At 42.3% G+C, this 17,968-nt stretch overlaps 1 protein-coding gene across 1 annotated transcript in view; it reads right to left on the bottom strand.

The window, feature by feature from the left end:
• Positions 1-17,968, bottom strand: part of ATAD2 (ATPase family AAA domain containing 2) — a 98,461-nt gene that overhangs the window by 18,517 nt on the left and 61,976 nt on the right. Inside the window, exons 20-25 of the mRNA XM_054019938.1 lie at positions 16,015-16,150; positions 15,684-15,880; positions 11,715-11,874; positions 11,228-11,350; positions 10,981-11,133; positions 3,161-3,595 (exon numbers count right to left, since the gene is read on the bottom strand). Coding sequence (XP_053875913.1) covers positions 3,161-3,595; positions 10,981-11,133; positions 11,228-11,350; positions 11,715-11,874; positions 15,684-15,880; positions 16,015-16,150 — 1,204 coding nt within the window. The remainder of the gene's footprint in view (positions 1-3,160; positions 3,596-10,980; positions 11,134-11,227; positions 11,351-11,714; positions 11,875-15,683; positions 15,881-16,014; positions 16,151-17,968) is intronic.

Genomic DNA, 17,968 nt, shown 5'->3' with positions numbered 1-17,968 from the left:
TTCGCACACCGTCAGCGCCAGAGCACTGCACACCGATGAAGATGTACTGGGAGCTGGTTCGTCGGGTCCTGGGCTGGAGTGTGGCCGTAGCGCTGCCTCCATTAACAGAATGTTAAGTCTCTGTTGCCAGTCTTTGAGGGTTCTGGAATGGAAACCCTTACAGATTTGGCACTTTTCTTTCTGGTGACTCTCTCCGAGGTACCGCAGACAGGATGAGTGAGGGTCACTCTTAGACATAAACTTGCCGCAGTCCTCACAGAGCTTAAACCCTGGAGACCCAGGCATACCGTAGAAGGGGAAATGTTGTTGGGGGGGACGGGACCCCCCAAACTAACTACTACTATTAAAGAAATAACTATTAACTAAGAAAACTATTTACACGGTATGCTGTAAGACACTGCTAAAGTGCTTGCTTCCAGCTAGCTGTCACTGGCAGTAAGGAGGAACTGAAGGGGTGGAGGGTCGGCAGGGCTCTATACTGGGTGCCATGAAGGCATGACTCCAGGGGGCGCCCAGGCCGACCCTATAGACGCTGCTAAGGGAAAAATCTTCCGGCTGGCGTACATGTAGCGCACACACCCCTGCTTGGAATGGACATGAACAATCACTCGAAGAAGAATGAAGAATTTCATTTGCCATCCTGTTGCCTACTCTCCTAGTTTGATAAGGTCTCTCTGAAGTTCCTCATAATCTATTCTCAACTTGACTAACCTAAACAATTTGTCTTATGTGCAAGTTTTGCTATCTCACTGCACACAAACATTAATAAATATATTAAATAATATGGGACTTAGGATGGAACCAGGATGCACCCTACAATTAACCTTTTACCATGATGAAAACTGACCCTTTATTCCTATTCTTTGTTTCTGGTCTCTTAAGCAGTTTTTGATCTATGACCATACTTTCCCTCCAACACCCTCACTATTTAGTTTCTTCAGTAGACTTCTGTGCAATACATCAACTGGTTCCACTTTATCCACTACTTTATTGACACTTTTTTTCAACCAATATACCACCTATAGATCTAAGACTTACTGGTCCGAATTCCCCAGATCACTGCTTGTGCCTCTTCAATATAGACAACATTTGCTACCATTCAGTTTGCTAGTGCAGTAGCTGTTTTTGAGAGAGAGAGAGAGAGAGAGAGAGAGAGACAGACACAGACACAGACACACACGGACGGACGGACACATTTTTGTTAGCAGCTCAGTCACTTCACACTTCTACTCTGGATTTTGACTAGACAGACATCTGGGATATAGCAACCAGTTATGGACAAGAAAGGGAAGGAAAAATAAGAAAGAGGGGAAAAAAAAAACTAAGTGTCCCCTCCACTTCTTCCTAAAAATTAGTGCCACTGAAACTATCATTTGGAACATTGTATTTCCAAAGGATACTTCTGATGAGAACTGCATGCTGAACCTGTCATTTTATAAAAATGTTGGTACTGGATATATAAGAAAAATAAGGGAGGAAATAACGTACGTGGATTTTAATTAAGTATTTAATTGAAATCTCTCAATACCATCACTTGCCTGGATATGAGCTATACTGGATAAATTGGAATCTGGCTGAAGAACTACACACAAAGGGCTATTACAAATGACCAGTTATCGAGATGACAGAAATGTTTCTAAATAGATACTGAAAAGGGATCTAGGCAGGAGGATAAACAGGTTACTAATAAAATATATTAATTTGGGAAGAGACGCAAACATTTTTGAAGGCCAATAAAGATAAAGGAATCTAGGAGAAATTAATAAAGTGGATAGGAAAACAAAGTGAGATTTCAACTTGAAGAAATACATGTAAATACATCTGAAGATGCTAATCTGACGGTAAAAAATTAAGCCGCAGCAATAGAAGAAGAAAAAAATAAATCCGGACGCCTCATGAAGAGGCAAATTAGACACAAGTCTAGAAAACAGTAATATCATAAGAGGCAGGGTAAGAGTGGGAGGCTAATTAGACATGAGTTTGCACAGTGATATGGCAGCATAAGAAAGGCAAGGCAAGTTTGAAAAGAATACAAAGGCATCACATCACAGGACAGAGAGATAACAGTCCTATCTCTGGTACAACTCCACCTGGGATATCTGATTTAATTCTGGGCACCGTGTTATCAGGAAAATACTAATATAGTAAAAGGAACTGAGTGAAGAGCAACAGATGATTAGGCGCAGTTAGGAGGACTGATTTAAGCGTAAAGACTTTAAAATTAAACAAAGTTAAACGTAGGGCTTGGCTATACTTGTGAGTTACAGCGCATTAAAGGAGCCCCAGGCGCACTAGCTCACTACCCGTCCACATTTGCAAGGCACGTAGAGCACTCGGACTCCACGGCTAGAGCGCTCCTGGTACTCCACCTCGGCGAGTAGAACAACATTTGATGCTCCCCTGCTGGAGCACCCCAGCGTCAGTGTGAACGAGGTGTTGCATTACTGTGCTCTAATCAGCCTCTGGAAACGTCCCATAATCCCCTTAAGTTAAGTGGCCACTCGTCATTGTTTTGGATATGCCCTTTGAAAGGTCCGTTTGACAGCCGGCATGCTTATCTGCTCCGAGACAAAGCAACCATTACTGTGGAATGCTGTGAGTGTGAGAGAGAGAGGCAGGCGGGGGAGGAAGGTCTGTTGCTGTCTGAACTTACAAGACAGCATGCTGACATGCTCTCAGCCCCCCAAAAACCTACTCTCTCCCTCCCCATACACACAACACACTCCCTGTCACACTCCACCCCACCCGCCCATTTGAAAAGCACATCGCAGCCACTTGTATACTGGGATAGCTACCACTGCTCTCTCTGGCCATTGCAAGAGCTGTTAATGTGGCCACGCCAGTGCGCTGTCAGTGTGGACAGACTACAGCTCTTTCCCTATTGTGCTCTACGAAGGCTGGTTTAACTCAAAGCGCTCTACATCTGCAAGTGTAGCCATGCCCATATGGTTGGAACATTTATAAAAATATTTGAAGGCTATCAACATTAAGAATGGAAAAGCATTATTTAGAATAATAAAAATATAAAGTAAAATAGGATGAAATTGAGAAGTTTAAAATTAATAAATGTACAATAGGAAACAATATTTCATTAATAAGAAGAGGGAATCAATGAGTTATTAGGTCTTTTCATCTCTAGATTCTGTGATTGTTCACTTACCATTACAATCTCTCTCTTCAGAGTTTTCTATTATTTGAGAATTGGGAATTTCTCCATTACATCCTTCACTTTCCCTTCTCAGTTCTAAAAGTACAGGAGTCTTATTGGTTTCCTTTTCAGATCCATGCTTAGCATTGTCCCAGATGGCTCTCTCTTTCCCACTTTCTGCCTCAGATTTGTTTTCACAACCATTTGTCTGCCGTTCCTGAAGAGCAGTTTCCCCTTCTTCCATTGAAGAATCACGTGTGACCTCAGCTTCAGTCTGATCCACACTGGAATCATGATTTTCCAGCAACACTTCTCCATCACTCTCAATTTCATCCTGCTCTTCCTCTGGAATTTTGTTCTCTTTATTGAACTGAAAAATCTTCCTCCTCTTTTTTATACTACCCAAGGACCACCTATTCTTTCTGCGAGGTTTTTTCTTTGATAAAGCTACAAGAGAGTTAAAAAAAAACGAAAGCAAACCACAAGAGTAACCCAAAAATATTTGTCAAAATCATTTTTCAATATTGATATCTACATCCCAAGTCTTTCTTACTTGATGAGCAAGAAAAATGACCAAAGAGAAGGTTACTCACCACGTGCAGTAACGGAGGTTCTTCGAGATGTCTCCCCCTATGGGTGCTCCACTGAAGGTGCGGCAGTGTCCCCTGTGCCTGGGATCAGAGATCTTCGGTAGCAATGCCCATTGGGCTGCACACGTGCTCCTCCCCATCTCACGCTGGAGATGGTATCTATATATAGCGCTGTGCAGTCCAATTGCCCTCTATTCCTTCTCTACCACAAAACTTATCTTTGAGCTCTGTAGCAGAGGGGAAGAGGGCAGGTAGTGGTGCACCCATAGGGACACACATCTCGAAGAATTTCAGTTACTACACAGAGTGGGTAACTTTCTCTTATTCTTCAAGTAATGTCCCTATGCGTGTTCCACTGTGTGACTGGGGCTGGGGCTTCAGAGTGGTGTCCAATAAGAACAGCATCAGATGCCCTAGTGGGGCATCTGATGCTGCATCATGGGTAAATGTCTAAAAGTGTCTGCGCATGCCCAGGTGGCCGCTTTGCAAACATCAGTGATCAGCACATTGTTGAGAAGGGCAATCTAGGTGAAGAGAGAGCGAGTGGAATGCGCTCGAGTTCCGGGTGGAGGTAGCTGGTTGTGCAGTTGATAACAAAAAGGTATATGCACTAAGAAATCCACTCGGAAAGACGTTGTTGAGATACAGCAGCTGCCTTTGATTGTTCGGTGGTTGAGAGCAATAAGCATAGCGTTTGTCTGAAAGATTTTGTTCTATCAATGTAAAAGGCTAATGCTTGCCTAACGTCCAAGGCGTGTAGCGTTGCTTCATGTTGATTGGTATGTGGCTTCGAGAAGAAGCAGGGATGGTGGATAGGTTGGTTCAAATGGAAGGACGACAGCACCTTACGTAGGAATTTTGGATGTGTGCATAACATGACCTTATCCTTATGAAAAATTGTGTATGGGGGTATGCCACGAGAGCACCTATTCCTCCTATTCGTCAGGCAGACGTGATGGCTGTGAGAAATGCTGTTTTCATGGAAGGATGAACGTAGGTGCACATTGCCATGGGCTCAAACAGTGGTCTGGGGAGACAGCGCAAGACAAGGCTGGGATCCCAGGGTGGAGAGGGATGTCATACGTGAGGGTAAAGGTTCAAAAGGCCTTTAAGGATTCTCTTCATGAGCTGAGGGTGAATACAGAATAGCCATCTATCTTGTGGTAGAATGCTGTGATGGTGGCCAAGTACACACAAATGGAGCTTGTGGATAGGCACAATCTTTTAAGATCTAGAATATAATCTAGAATGAGAGGTAACGGGGAGATCATCACCGAGACATGAGTGGCTATGCACCAGGATAGGAGTATTTCCCATTTTTGGAGATAAGTATGGCGAGTCGTGTCATGTGTGCTATTTAAGATAATTTCTTTTACTCTCTGAACAGGTCATATCTGAATTCCAAAACCATGAAGGAGCCATGCCTTTAGATGAAGGAGACATAGATTGGGATGGAGGATTCAGCCCATGTCCTGCAGGAGGATGTGTGGAATCAGTTGCAGGGTTATCGGAGAACATACCGTCATACGTAGGAGGTAAGGATACCAAATTTGTTGTGGCCATGAGTATGACTCCGGCTCATTCCACTTGTATTTTGTGAAGTACCTGGAACAAGAGGGGGAAAAAGGTGGAAAGGTGTAGAGTAGTTGAGCATCCCACGTAACAAGAAAGGCGTCTCCCAGAGACCCATGGTCTAGACCTGCCTGTATGCAGAATTGAGGGCATTTGGTGTTCTCTGTTGTGGCAAAGAGATCTATGTGGGGAAATCCCCAGCAGTTGAATATGTGCTGAAGAACTCTTGTCTCTAGGTCTCACTTGTGGTCTTGTGATAATTGTCTGTTTAGCGAGTCTGCCATGGTGTTCTGGTGTCCAGGCAGATATGTGGCTGAAATGTTGATGTCGTGGTGGATACACCAGTTCCACAATTTTAGGGCTTCCGAGAATAGCAAGCGTGACCTCACTCCGCCTTGTCTGTGGATGTAGAACATGCAGGTGATATTGTCTGTCATTACTTTTATGGCCCGAAGTCAGATTAGTGGTAGGAAACGTCGGCACACATTGTGAACAGCTCGGAGTTCTAGAAGGTTAATGTGCATGGAGGATTCTGCCGGAGACAACCTTTCCTGCATTGTGTGGGTCTGAAGGTGTGCTCCCCAACCAAGTAGGGAGGCATGGGTTGTTAGAATCAGGGATGGTGCAGGTTGGAGAAAAGGGACCCCTGTTCAGACGTTCTGGGGTTGTGTCCAGTGTAGAGTCCTTGGTCTTGATAAGCATGGTTAGGAGTTTGTGAAGACTGCGTCTGTGAGGTACGTACACTGTGTAGCCGCACCTGGAGACAACGCATGTGCAACCCGGCGAGTTTTACCCTGAACGTGGCTGCTGCCATATGGCTGAGCAGCTGGAGGCATGTCTTGGCTGAGATTGGTGGGCTGTTTCTCACAGTGGATACGAGGTTGACTATTGTAGAAATCTGTGAGCTGAAAGGAAGGCTCTGGCCTGTATTGCATCCCGGTGTGCCACAATAAACTCCAGATGTACTGGTGACTGTGTCAATTTTTGTATGTTTATTTGAAGGCTGAGGTTTGAGAAAAGGTCCATTATCTTTTATATGGCATGAATTGCATTGGATTCGGATGAGCCTTGAGAAGACAGTCACTAAGTATGGGAATATGCCTTATTTGCATAGGTAGGCTGCACTGTGAGGACTGTGGAGAATACTCGGGGGGCTGTAGAGAGTTCAAAGGGTAGTACAGTAGAACCTCAGTTACAAAACAGCTCAGGAAGGGAGATTGTTAGTGAACAAAAACGTTATGGTTGTTCTTTCAAAAGTTTACAATTGAACATTGACTTAATACAGCTTTGAAACTTTACTATGAAGAAAAATGCTGCCCACCCCCCGCCCTTTTTAAAAGTAGTTTACTTTTAACACAATACTATTCTGTATTTCTTTTATCTTTTTTGGTCTCTGCTGCTGCCTGATTGTGTATTTCCAGTTCCAAATGAGGCATGTGGTTGACTGGTCAGTTTGTAACTCTGGTGTTCATAACTCGGAGATTCTACTGTACCTTGAATTGGAAATGATCAGTCTCCAGGATGAATCTGAGGAATAGTCTGTGAGCAAGGTGTACAATGATGTGAAAATACATATCTTGGCGGTCAAAGGCTGAGAATCAGTCCCCCTGTTCCAGTGCTGGGATAATGGTTGATAGTGTAACCATCTTGAAGCATTGCAGTTTAATGAACTTGTTGAGATTTTGTAAGATTAGGATTGGTCTTCATCCTCTGGATTTCTTTTTGATCAGAAAACAGTGGGAATAAAAACCTTTCCCTCTGTGTTGGGGGATTAGACCAGTTCTATGGCTCCCAGTCACAGAAGGTGATTTATTTCTTCTCGAAGAAGGTGTTTGTTAGAAGAGTCCCTGAAGAGGGATGCAGAGGAGTGGTGGGAGGGATTGGAATGGATTACACTTCGTTGATTATTTCCAGGACTCACTTGTCCGAAGTGATTTGACCCCATGATGGATAAAAGGGGGCTAAATGGTCACCAAACTGGTGGGTTGTTAAAGATGGCTGCAGCAACTGGAACGGGGGAGGCTTCTCGGGGCCTTAACCAAACTTTCAAAATTGTTGTTTAGAGAGTTGCATGAGAGGTAGGTCCTTGAGGCGGCATTTGTCTGTGCTTCGGTGAGGGTCTCTGTCATCTTCGTTGCATGTCATACTGACGATCAGGGGTGAAAGGTGGAGGTCGGGATCTCTAGGTATGCTGGTATTTCACCTGACATCTCTTCGGCACTGGTGTATATATGCCGAGAAAGCAGAGTGTCACTCTGGAGCCCTTTCGAGAATGTAGGGACTCATTCTTGCATTCGGCATATAGCTTGGAACCCTCAAGGGTAGCTCTTCAACTGCACTCTGAACCTCTTTAGGGAATCCAAAGAGGTGAAGCCATGACGCTCTTCTCATTACCATGGCTGTTGCGATGGAGCGAGCAGCCTTGTATGCAGAATCCAGGGAAGTTTGTAGTGCCATGCGGGCCAGAAGATGTCCTTCAGACATGAATGCCTGGAATTGCTCCTTCTTATCATCTGGCAGATGTAGACAGAAGTCCTGTATTTCAGAATAGTTAATTTTATTGTATTTGGCCATGAGAGCCTCATAATGGGTGATACAAACCTGGAGTATCGCAGAAGAACATGCTTTGTGACCGAACAAGTCTAGTTGCGTCCAGACCCTGTTGCGGGGGTGTTGTCCTGGGGTGGTGTTGGACTCCTTTCTTGTGTACTGCATTGATGGTCAGGGAGTTTGGAATAGGATAGGGAAAAAATGTCTAGATCCTAACGGGGACATGGTATTTTTTGTCCACTCGCTTGCAGGTTGGTGGATGGACAATGGAGTCTGCCAGAGGACCTTGACAGGGTCTAACAGAGCCTCATTAATAGAGAGGGCTATCTTCGCCAATGTGGAGACGTGTAGAATATCGAGCAGCCTGTGTTTTTGCTTTCGACTTCCCCAGTGGGATCTGGAAAAATTCTGCAATTCTGTGGAATAGTTCTTGAAAGTGTCTGAAATCTACTGATGTAGGAGATGGTAGCATGATGGTCCTCATTAAGGGAAGAGGAGAAGTGAAGTGGTGGTGTAAGTTCTTCCTCCGTTTCTTCCTGTTCCTCCATTGGTACTGGATCGACATCACGTGGTCAAGAGATGGATGAGAATGGCGATCATGTGTGTTTCTGGCTCTGCTCTATGGGTGTTTTGGGAAACTGCGCCCTGTACATAACCCATGGATCCCAGTAGCGCCAATGTGGAAGAATTGGCATGTGGGGTTGCATCCATGGGGGACTCTACCAGGGTCCTGGTTTGGTTCCAGGCTCTGGATAACGTGGACGAGCAGAGGATTGTCTGTGTAGGTGTTCTGGAAATGTGGGTAGAATGGAGTACTCTTCATCTTCTTCCTCTTCGCTGGGGAAGGGTGGAACGGTTTTCGGTGGTGAAGGGTAGTGTTATGACTCCGGGGAAGAAGCATGAGCTATCAGGAGCTCGCTACAGAGAAGCGGAGACTCAGGTGTATCAGAGAAGATCAAGTCCCATGGATATCTGTACTCCTGTGGAGCAGACAGGAGCATCAATTGGCACCGGTGGTTGTCTGGAAAGTGAAGGAACTATCAGTGCCAAGGGTGGGGTGTATTCCTTTGAGCAGCCAGTAGATGGTATAGATTGTTTGCCTGGTGCTGAAAGCCTCATTGGTGCCAAGGATTTGGTCGGGCTGAAGCACCCAAGGTTGTCTTGGATGAGGCACTTGGTACCATTTCAGAAGCTCTTGCACTGTGGTTCTTGGTCCCAAGAGACACTGTGTCCATCTGTGGTCCTGCTCATTTAGGATCCTTGGACTTCTGTTTATCTCCAGTACCATATGTACCCAGATAGTCATGGGAGCTAAGTTTCACCTCTGATGATGTTGAGGCTACTGACCTCATAAGAAGTCTTTCTCTGAGGCAGCTCCTTGGAAGGCGATGTAGTGGCCCGTTTCTTCCCGTCTGAGCAGGAAAGAGGATTTCTGAGTGGGGTTCAGCTGATGACCAAGCGAAACGTGAGAGCTGCGCTGGAGAGGTATCAGGACTGGGGTCTGAAGCTGGCCACAGAGAACTTTCCATGAGAAGAAGTTTCAGTCTGAGTTCACAGTCCTTTCGGACCCAGGTGGTCAAGCTGATGCAGCAGGTGCACTTCTATGCACCGTGGCCCTCACTGAGGCAGTGGATGCACCGTGAGTTAAACTTCGCTCTGGGAAAGATTTCCCGAAAAGAGAGGCACCTCTTAAACCTGAGGGATCCCAGCACAGTCCCAAGAGGGGTGGGGGAGAGCTCTCATTTTGGGAGGACGGGAAACACAGAAGCATAAGGTAACGGGGAGGGAAGAGTAATTGAAATATATATTTTTTTTTTAAAAGGGGAGAAAATTAATGGAAATGGCTAATAACTACTAATGTAAGGTAAGTTAATGAGAGTATCTCTAAAAGTTAAGGAGGTAGCTCCTGATTTGTCCCAGACCAAAGGCTGTTGAGAAGGAACTGAGGGTGGTTGGACCGCACAGTGCTATATATTGATGCCACCCACGGTGCAAGACAGGGCCCAATGGGCACTGCTATCAAAGATCTCCAATCTCAGGCACAGAAGGTGCTGCCGCACCTACAGCGGAGCACCCATAGGGACACTACTCAAAGAAGAATTTAAGTATTTTAATGCTAGACCTGTCTTGACAAGTCACAGGTTTGCTATTCGATTTAAAAGCATTAAAAGTTAATTATGCAATAGCATTCACAAAATGTTATTAGTATGTGGGGAGAATTTTTATATGTTATCATAAAATTATGTTGGGAGAATTCTTATACGTTATTAAATTATATGTAGTGACAAACAAAATAAGCACTTTACAAAAACCACAGAATAAGACCCATTCTTTTGCACAAACAGTTTATGCCACTGTCAAGACAAAAAATTGGGACCACTATTCAGGTAAGCGCAGATGTAGATAGATCGTTAATAAGACAACCAAAATCAGAACATCTCATGGAGTAGGTGGTTTTATGGGTTGATTTGAAGAAGTGACTGCAACTGTACAAGGTTTAGGAGTCCTTCTACTGGACACTTTCCAGATTGTATATGAAACTCTACCCAGAGTTACTTAACTTGCATGGAATGGAGTTTGCTTATGTCTTCCATAATGGAAGGACCCTTTGTCTTGATTGAGTGCAATACCAAAGAACATAAGTGAAATCCTGTTCCCAGTTAAATGAATGGGAGTTTTGCCATTGGACTTCAGTGGGCCCAGGATTTCACAATATATCGTCTAATCTGGTTTACACCTAAATTGAACTGGAAGCTAAAAACTTATTTGTGCTTCAAGTCCTTTTCACAGTGTAGGGAAAAGGTGGTGAACATGAAACTGTTTTCCCTTCAGACATCTACAGCTTATGCTCCCACATTCATTTGCTTATTTTGCAGCTGTTTAGTCATTCTTGTTTGGGGTACAGTAAAAAGCGGAGACTTGCATTACAAGGAGTATTATGGCTCATGCTTGGGGGAGGAGAGGAGGGAAAGGTCATGGCAGGGAAGAAAAGGATTAAGGCTGTCTCCAACTGAAAGAAAGATTTGAGAAGTCTTCAGAAACTGTTAAAATGGAAAATTTTGTTTTAAGTATGGACATGCTTGGTCAAGTTGTGAAAACTCTTATTAAGAGACTACTTGCCATTAGAAAGGAAAGGTGAGCTGGAATCCACAGGCATAGCAGGTATCTTCATTTTTTCACTACACTCAAGATCCAATTTCTTACATTCAGATATGGAGCTCTGCTTTGGCATCACATAATAGTAAGATGGAGCATATTTTGAAGAGCTGCAACCTTGAAATGAAAAACAGTTATACAGTAAAGGATTGTCTGTTTCTTGATACAGATATTTAGACAAACTTTATTATCCCTGGCATTAAACACACACCTCTTTTCTTGCGAGACTCCTGAATTTCTTCACACAGTTGTTCAAAGTCTTCATCCATTTCTTCCTTGACTATTGCATATGCTGTATCTCTCAGAGTACAGGCTCTATGTCTGATGAGACGATCTGAAAGTTATGGACAGAACTAAATACTTTCCAACAATGCTCTTTGCTTTTATCACAGACAAAAGTTCAGCTCTTCGCTATTAATTACATTTGTGTTTTGAAAAGATTGTTTCAGTTTATAATTTTAGCATAACATATGTAATAGGATAGCAAAAATTAAACCAGAAGAAAATGCTAAATATCAGTTTAAATTAGCATCAGATAATTCAGGCCCAAAGTTTAATACAACAATACTTAAAATCTAGTGAGCAATGTTCCCCAGTGGACATTTAAGTTATTTAATCCACAGTATTAAAGCTACAGTATTGTTACCCTATACATTTTTAAAGGTTGTTTACAGTAATGGAATAAAATGAATCCTCACCTCCTGGGTCTCTATCTGGATTGTACTCTAAAGCATTGCTACAGATTAGATCAATATCTCTCAGATAGTCTCTTGCAGTCAGATATTGGTGCAGGTCAATTTTACAGATAACGGTTGAAAGATCCATTGGCTGTTTGATAACTGTGACATAATCGGGTACCTACAAATAAAATATAAAAATGTGTTCAAAAGCTTTGTAATTAAACTTTCTTCACAGCTGACAAATTAAGGATCATACACCCTCAGTTAAATGAGTTGCCCCAAACAATGCTGAGTATATATGCTGTTTGTCTGCAGAAGTTATTCAGATTTACTGTGAGGTTTCTTGAAAATGGAAATTATATACAGTTTCCAAGTTCTTATTTACACTGAAGATGAAATCTGGTGTTATTTTACCATATATTTTTGTTGTATTGTAATGGTTTCATCGTTACTTATTTCTAAATAACTTATAGTTGGCATCTAATTGAGATGCAGCATATTTAATCGGACATTTTCTTTATCAGACATTCAAAGTTTTAACCCTTCTCTCCCTCTAACTATATTTCTAAGTTCAATTTTCTTCTTTCAAGAGTTGCAAGTGGTTCCCATCATTTCATAAAGTAAAAAACCCAAAAAACTAAACCAATTACCTTCATCACCCTTGAGGGAAACTAGATATTGTACTACCTAGCTCAGCAATGAGATTCTCCTCAGCTTCTCTCATAGACTAAGGCCAGAAAGGACCATAACAATCATTTAGGCGGACCTCCTGCACAAAACCTTACCCATCCACTCTTGTAATAGAGGACTCAGAACTTCTGGTTAAGTTACTGAAGTCCTCAATCTTTATTTGAAGGTTTCAAGTTACTGAGAATCCACAACTTACTCTAGTTTAAGCCAGCAAATGACCCAGGCCCTACTCACAGAGGAAGGTGAAACCCCCCAAGGTTTCTGCCAATCTGACCTGGGGGAAATTCATTCCTGACCCCAAATATGGTAATCAGTTAGACTCTGAGCATATGAGCAGGACCTACTATACACCTGGGAAAGAATACTCTGTACTAACTCAGAGCCCTCCCCATCTAGTGTCTCATCTCCAGCCATTGGGGATGGGGATATTTGCTAACAGCAGTGACAGATAGGCCATATGCTATTGTAGACATCTCATCATACTATCTCCTCCATAAACTCATTAAGCAGTCTTGAAACAAAGTTGTTTTTTGCTCCCAATACTCCCCTTGGAAGGCTGTTTCAGAACTTCACTCTTCTGATAGTTAGAAATCTTAATCTAGTTTCAAGCCTAAACTTATTAATGGCCAGTGTATATCCATTTGTTCTTGTGCCAACATTGGTCCTTAACTTAAATAACTCCTCTCCCTCCCTGGTATTTATCTCATATATTTATAGATAGCAACCACATCTCTCCTGTCAGCTTTCATTTGTCGTCTTATAAGGTAGGTTCTCTATTCCTCTGATCAATCTAGTAGCCCTCTTCTGAACCTGTTTGAAGTTTGAATTAATCTTTTTTTAAACATGGGAGACCAGAGCTGCACACAGTATTCCAGATGAGATATCACCAGTGTCTTGTAATACTTCCTTATCTCTACTGGAAATATCTCATCTGATGCATCCTAGGATTCCATCAGCCCTTTTCACATCCGCATCACACTGGAAGCTCATAGCTATTCTGTAATTAACTAACATACCCATGTCTTTCTCCTCTTTTGCTTCCAACTGATACATCCCCAGCTTATAGTACAAATCCTTGTTGTGAGTCTCTAACTGCATATCCCATCTGGAACATGTTCCTGGGGGAATTCTGCGCCATTGTGCAATGCAGAAATTAATGTTATGTGCAGAATTTCCTTTTCCTCCTGCAGAAATGGGCTGCAGAGCTCCTGGTTGCCACTAAGGGACACTGGACCAGGCAGAGACAACACTGCTGGGGGCAGGGGGAGGTACCCGCAGGGTTGCCTGCAGCTGCAGTACTCCAGCACACCTTAAGGAAGGGGGCAGCGTGCAGGAAACTCCCTACAAGCCTAGGACCCAGGATCAGGCTGTTTCTCCTTCTGGATCCTGAGATTGGGATAGGGGGGTTGGTTTGCAGGTGTCTGGGCTGGGGGGGGGCAGGTTGGCTCTGGGGAGGCAGGTTGGCTCTGGGGAGGTGGGCAGTTCAGGTGTCTGGGCTGGGGAGCACCCCACAGCTGGGCTCTGGAGGAATAGGGTGTGTGGGTGTCTGGTCCCCCTGCTGGGCTCTGAGAGGGAGGGGGCAGAGAAACAGGAACTAGGTTGTCGTAAGGGTTTCCTTAATTCTATACTCCTGGGGGAATTTTTTTCGTCTCTGTGTTGTTACAGGCATAACTGCTGATAGGTATTTTTGAAATAAATTACAAAATAATTGAAACTAGTGTGATTACAGTGTTATTTTGAGAAATAAAACATGCATAATTTTAAAATATTGTGCACAGAATTCCCCCAGGGGTAGGAAGTGTATCAAATACCTTACTGAAATCCAGGTAGATTAGATCTATTGCATTTTCTTCGTCTAGAAAATAGATTATCTTCTCAAAGAAAGATCAGGTGGTCTGACATGACCTACCTTTTGTAAAATCATGTTGTATTTTATCCTAGTTACCATTTACCTCTATGTTCTTAGCTACTTTCTCTTTCAAAATTTGTTCCAAGACCTTGCATACAACTCAGGTCAAACTAATGAGCCTGTAGTTTCCCACATAACCCCACGCCCCTTTCTTAAATGTAGGTACTATATTTGCAATTCTCCAGTCCTAGGGTACAACTCTTGAGTTTACAGACTCATTAAAAATCCTTGTTACTAGGCTTGCAATTTCACATGCCAGTTCCTTTAATATTCTTGGATGCAGATTATCTGGGCCACCCAATTTGGTCCCATTAAGCTGTTTGAGCTTGACTTCCACCTCAGATATGGTGATTTCTACCTCTATATCCTCAGTCCCATTAGCCACCCTGCCATTGTCCCCATGCATTATTCTTATTAAAAACTAAGGCCAAATATCTGTTTAGCTGTTGAGCCATGCCGAGGTTATCTTTAATCTCTACCCCCCTCTGTGCATAGCAGTCACACTTCTTCCTGGTTTTCTTTTTATTTACAAGGCTAAAGAATCTTTTACTATAGGTTTTAATTTCCTTTGCAAGGTCCAACTCTGTTTGGCTTTTAGCAATTCTCATTTTCCCCCTACATTTTCTGATCTCCAAGTAGTAGCCTTCCTTTCTCTCCTACTTCCTCCATTAGAGTGTGAGCATTACTGATGTTCTTCATGGTGCTCGGTAGTCCTTAAACTACGCTCCTCTCTCCCTGAAGCATGTACATATCTGAAGACTGCTAAGCCATTTGTAGTCCATCTTCCAGGGAAAAAAGGTAATAAGGTCAACTTGTGTCCTCAGTGAGACAAAATAGCCACAACTTGTCATTTATTACCTGCTGAATTTTGGTCCAGAGCAACTCTGGAATTCTGTGTCCACTGTTCTCTTATGTAATATTGCACTCTCTTTCTTTAGCAAACATCTGGATATATTAGACCCACATAGAACTTTGAAGAATGCAACGTTTGCCCCTAGTATCAGAAAGTTACTATTTGGACTCTATTCAGTCCTTAAAATCACAGTTGCCATTTGAAAACACTGCACTTGCTGCTGAACTTTGAACATGCTAAAACAGATAGTGTAGTCTTAACACTTCTGTTGACTGCTGGTTCCACTCTTGTTCCCACAGAAATGACTTATGGCCTACTAAAAGTAAGGAAAGCTTTAAGTTTTCTTTTTAACTAAGAACAGTATTAACAACTCTCCTAAATAAAGAAAGCTATATTCTTTTTACTGCTGTTACATACATGCCTACATCAAAACCTTTCTGCTGATCAAACCATGGTGGCAACCAATTTGAGTTTCAAAAAGGCAAGGAAGGGTCTTTTACTGAATGCTAAATGTTTAGCTCAACCTTAACTTTACCTCATCTAGGTCAACGGGTTTTGTAAATGCTCTGAAACGTTTGTCAATGGCAAGTCTGTGTGTAACATTCCTCAAGAAAATCCTAAGTTCACGTAATGTATCCTCCTCTTGCTCCTCAAGCCGTTTCACCTCCTCGACTGTCAACTGTCGTGGCTCAGGCGGTGGTGCTACTGGAAGGACTTCTAAGGCCTGCAAAACTTAAGTCAAACAGAGGATTTAAGCCAATTTATAGGGTTTAGTTTTTCAATCAATGCATTCTACAACACTCCAATATTTATTTTAGTGATGGTAGAGCACAGCTGGTAAAATGATGTTTGTAGCACATCCTAACCTGCTTTCTTTTTTGATACAGGAGGCTTAGCAGCTTGATTCAGAATTAAATCTTCAAAAAATTTCCTTCTTTCTTCATTGTTAGGCAACTGGACATTGAAAACTTCTCCATAATCATCAACAAATAATTCCTGCACCTAAGGGGGGGAAAAGATTATTTATAAAATACAAGTCACAGGATTCCTGTGATATCACAAAAAAAGTGCATTTTATAAGCGTTTTATACTAAATTGAAGGACAAACTGAAGAGCACAATACAGAAGCATCAGTGATAAAAGAATTAGCTTCTTGGCTCTAGAAGGCTAGATTTCCTTAATGACTTAAAATTAGGCCTTCGTTGAAGCGGCCACATGTGGAATATGAAATAAATTCATTTCACTTGGCCCCCCAAACTGAAGACTGTTGTATTAGAGTGTGTCACTGAACTGCAGACTGCACTAATCCAACAGTTAAGTAGGAAACAACTGGGGGTTCTGCACTAAGGTAGATTTTTTTTTTTTAAATCATAAATTGATCTTTTTAATTACACATTACTAATTTTTACTTTTTCTCCATATCATAGAGAAATTAAATTGCTAATATGGACATTTTGTACTTGTTTCTTTAGATTCCTAATCTGTAGAAATTCAGATTCTACATAAAGATATTTCGTCTACTAAAGAGAGAATTCTAAGTATGAAACATTTTCGCTGAAAGACAAATCCAGGGCATCATCATCTGTGAGACCACCACAAACTCAAAAAGACAACATTGATAAGCAAATGGCCTGTACTATATTTGTAACCTACACCACATTCTACAAGTCAAGAAAGCTGAAATATTTCAACAAGGTTGTAGTCTTCCATCAAGGTTTGCTGTAATAAGTAATACAATTTTTGGCCATGATATTGACAACACATATACACATGCTTAACTTTAAGCACATAAGTAGTCCTCTTGAAGTTGATACAATTGTTTATGTGAGTAATGTTCCATACCTATCTGAGTGATTTCAGGGTCAGGGCCTTAATTTTCAATATTTTGGTTGTCTCTCCTATAGCAGCAGTTTTATAAAGTTCAAGTAGGCTACCCTACCAGTAGGGGCATTAAAACAAAAGCAGCATTTCTAATTCTGTTCCTTAAAAAATTTAAATTGAAAGTTGCAATAGCACAAGTTTTCAAATTAGTTTTCACAAAACCTCAACATGATTTAAATCAATGACAGAAGAACTACAAGTGATTTAAAGCTTCTTGACTTAAGTCACTGTACCCTGTTTGGTATTCAAGATTTGGTAGGCTCCTTGGAATTTTGTTATCCAGAAGACATTTGGGTCTTTTAGTACTGGGAAGGGGATGCATTTCCTTTGAGTAGGGCAGATGCAACTTTACGTTCAGCGAATGTCTGAAAAAAGTTATCAATCCCAGACAGCAATTAGCTTCCCAATTCACTTTGTCCAATATATACCACTACAGCACATCCAAGAACAATAGATAAGCACATTAGTATGATGATTCTGGTAAAACCTGTACTGGAATAGTTTATACTGATATTTTTAAACTGTCATTAGACTTCAATGCTAACACTACATTGTGATGAATGGGAGGACTTTACTTCTCTGAGCCTGGTCCCCACTAAGCCCCCACTTCGGACTAAGGTACACAAATTCAGCTACATTAATAACGTAGCTGAATTCGAAGTACCTTAGTCCGAACTTACTGCGGGTCCAGACGTGGCAGGAAGGCTCCCCCGTCGATGCCGCGTACTCCTCTCGGCGAGCTGGAGTACCGGCGTCGACGGCGAGCACTTCCGGGATCGATCCCAGAACATCGACTGCCTGCCGCCGGACCCTCCAGTAAGTGAAGAGATACTGTTTCAGAGTATCTACAGGCTCAGTCAGACTTAATTACATTTGTTAACATTCGGGAGTTTTTCCTTCTCAGCTTTTAAAAACACTGATTCTGGAACACAAACATGT

The sequence above is a fragment of the Malaclemys terrapin genome, chromosome 2 (genome assembly GCF_027887155.1).
Source record: "Malaclemys terrapin pileata isolate rMalTer1 chromosome 2, rMalTer1.hap1, whole genome shotgun sequence".
Taxonomy (NCBI): Eukaryota; Metazoa; Chordata; order Testudines; family Emydidae; genus Malaclemys; species Malaclemys terrapin.
The sequence above is the reverse complement of the archived record's forward strand: the minus strand, read 5'-3'. Positions and strand labels throughout refer to the sequence as shown.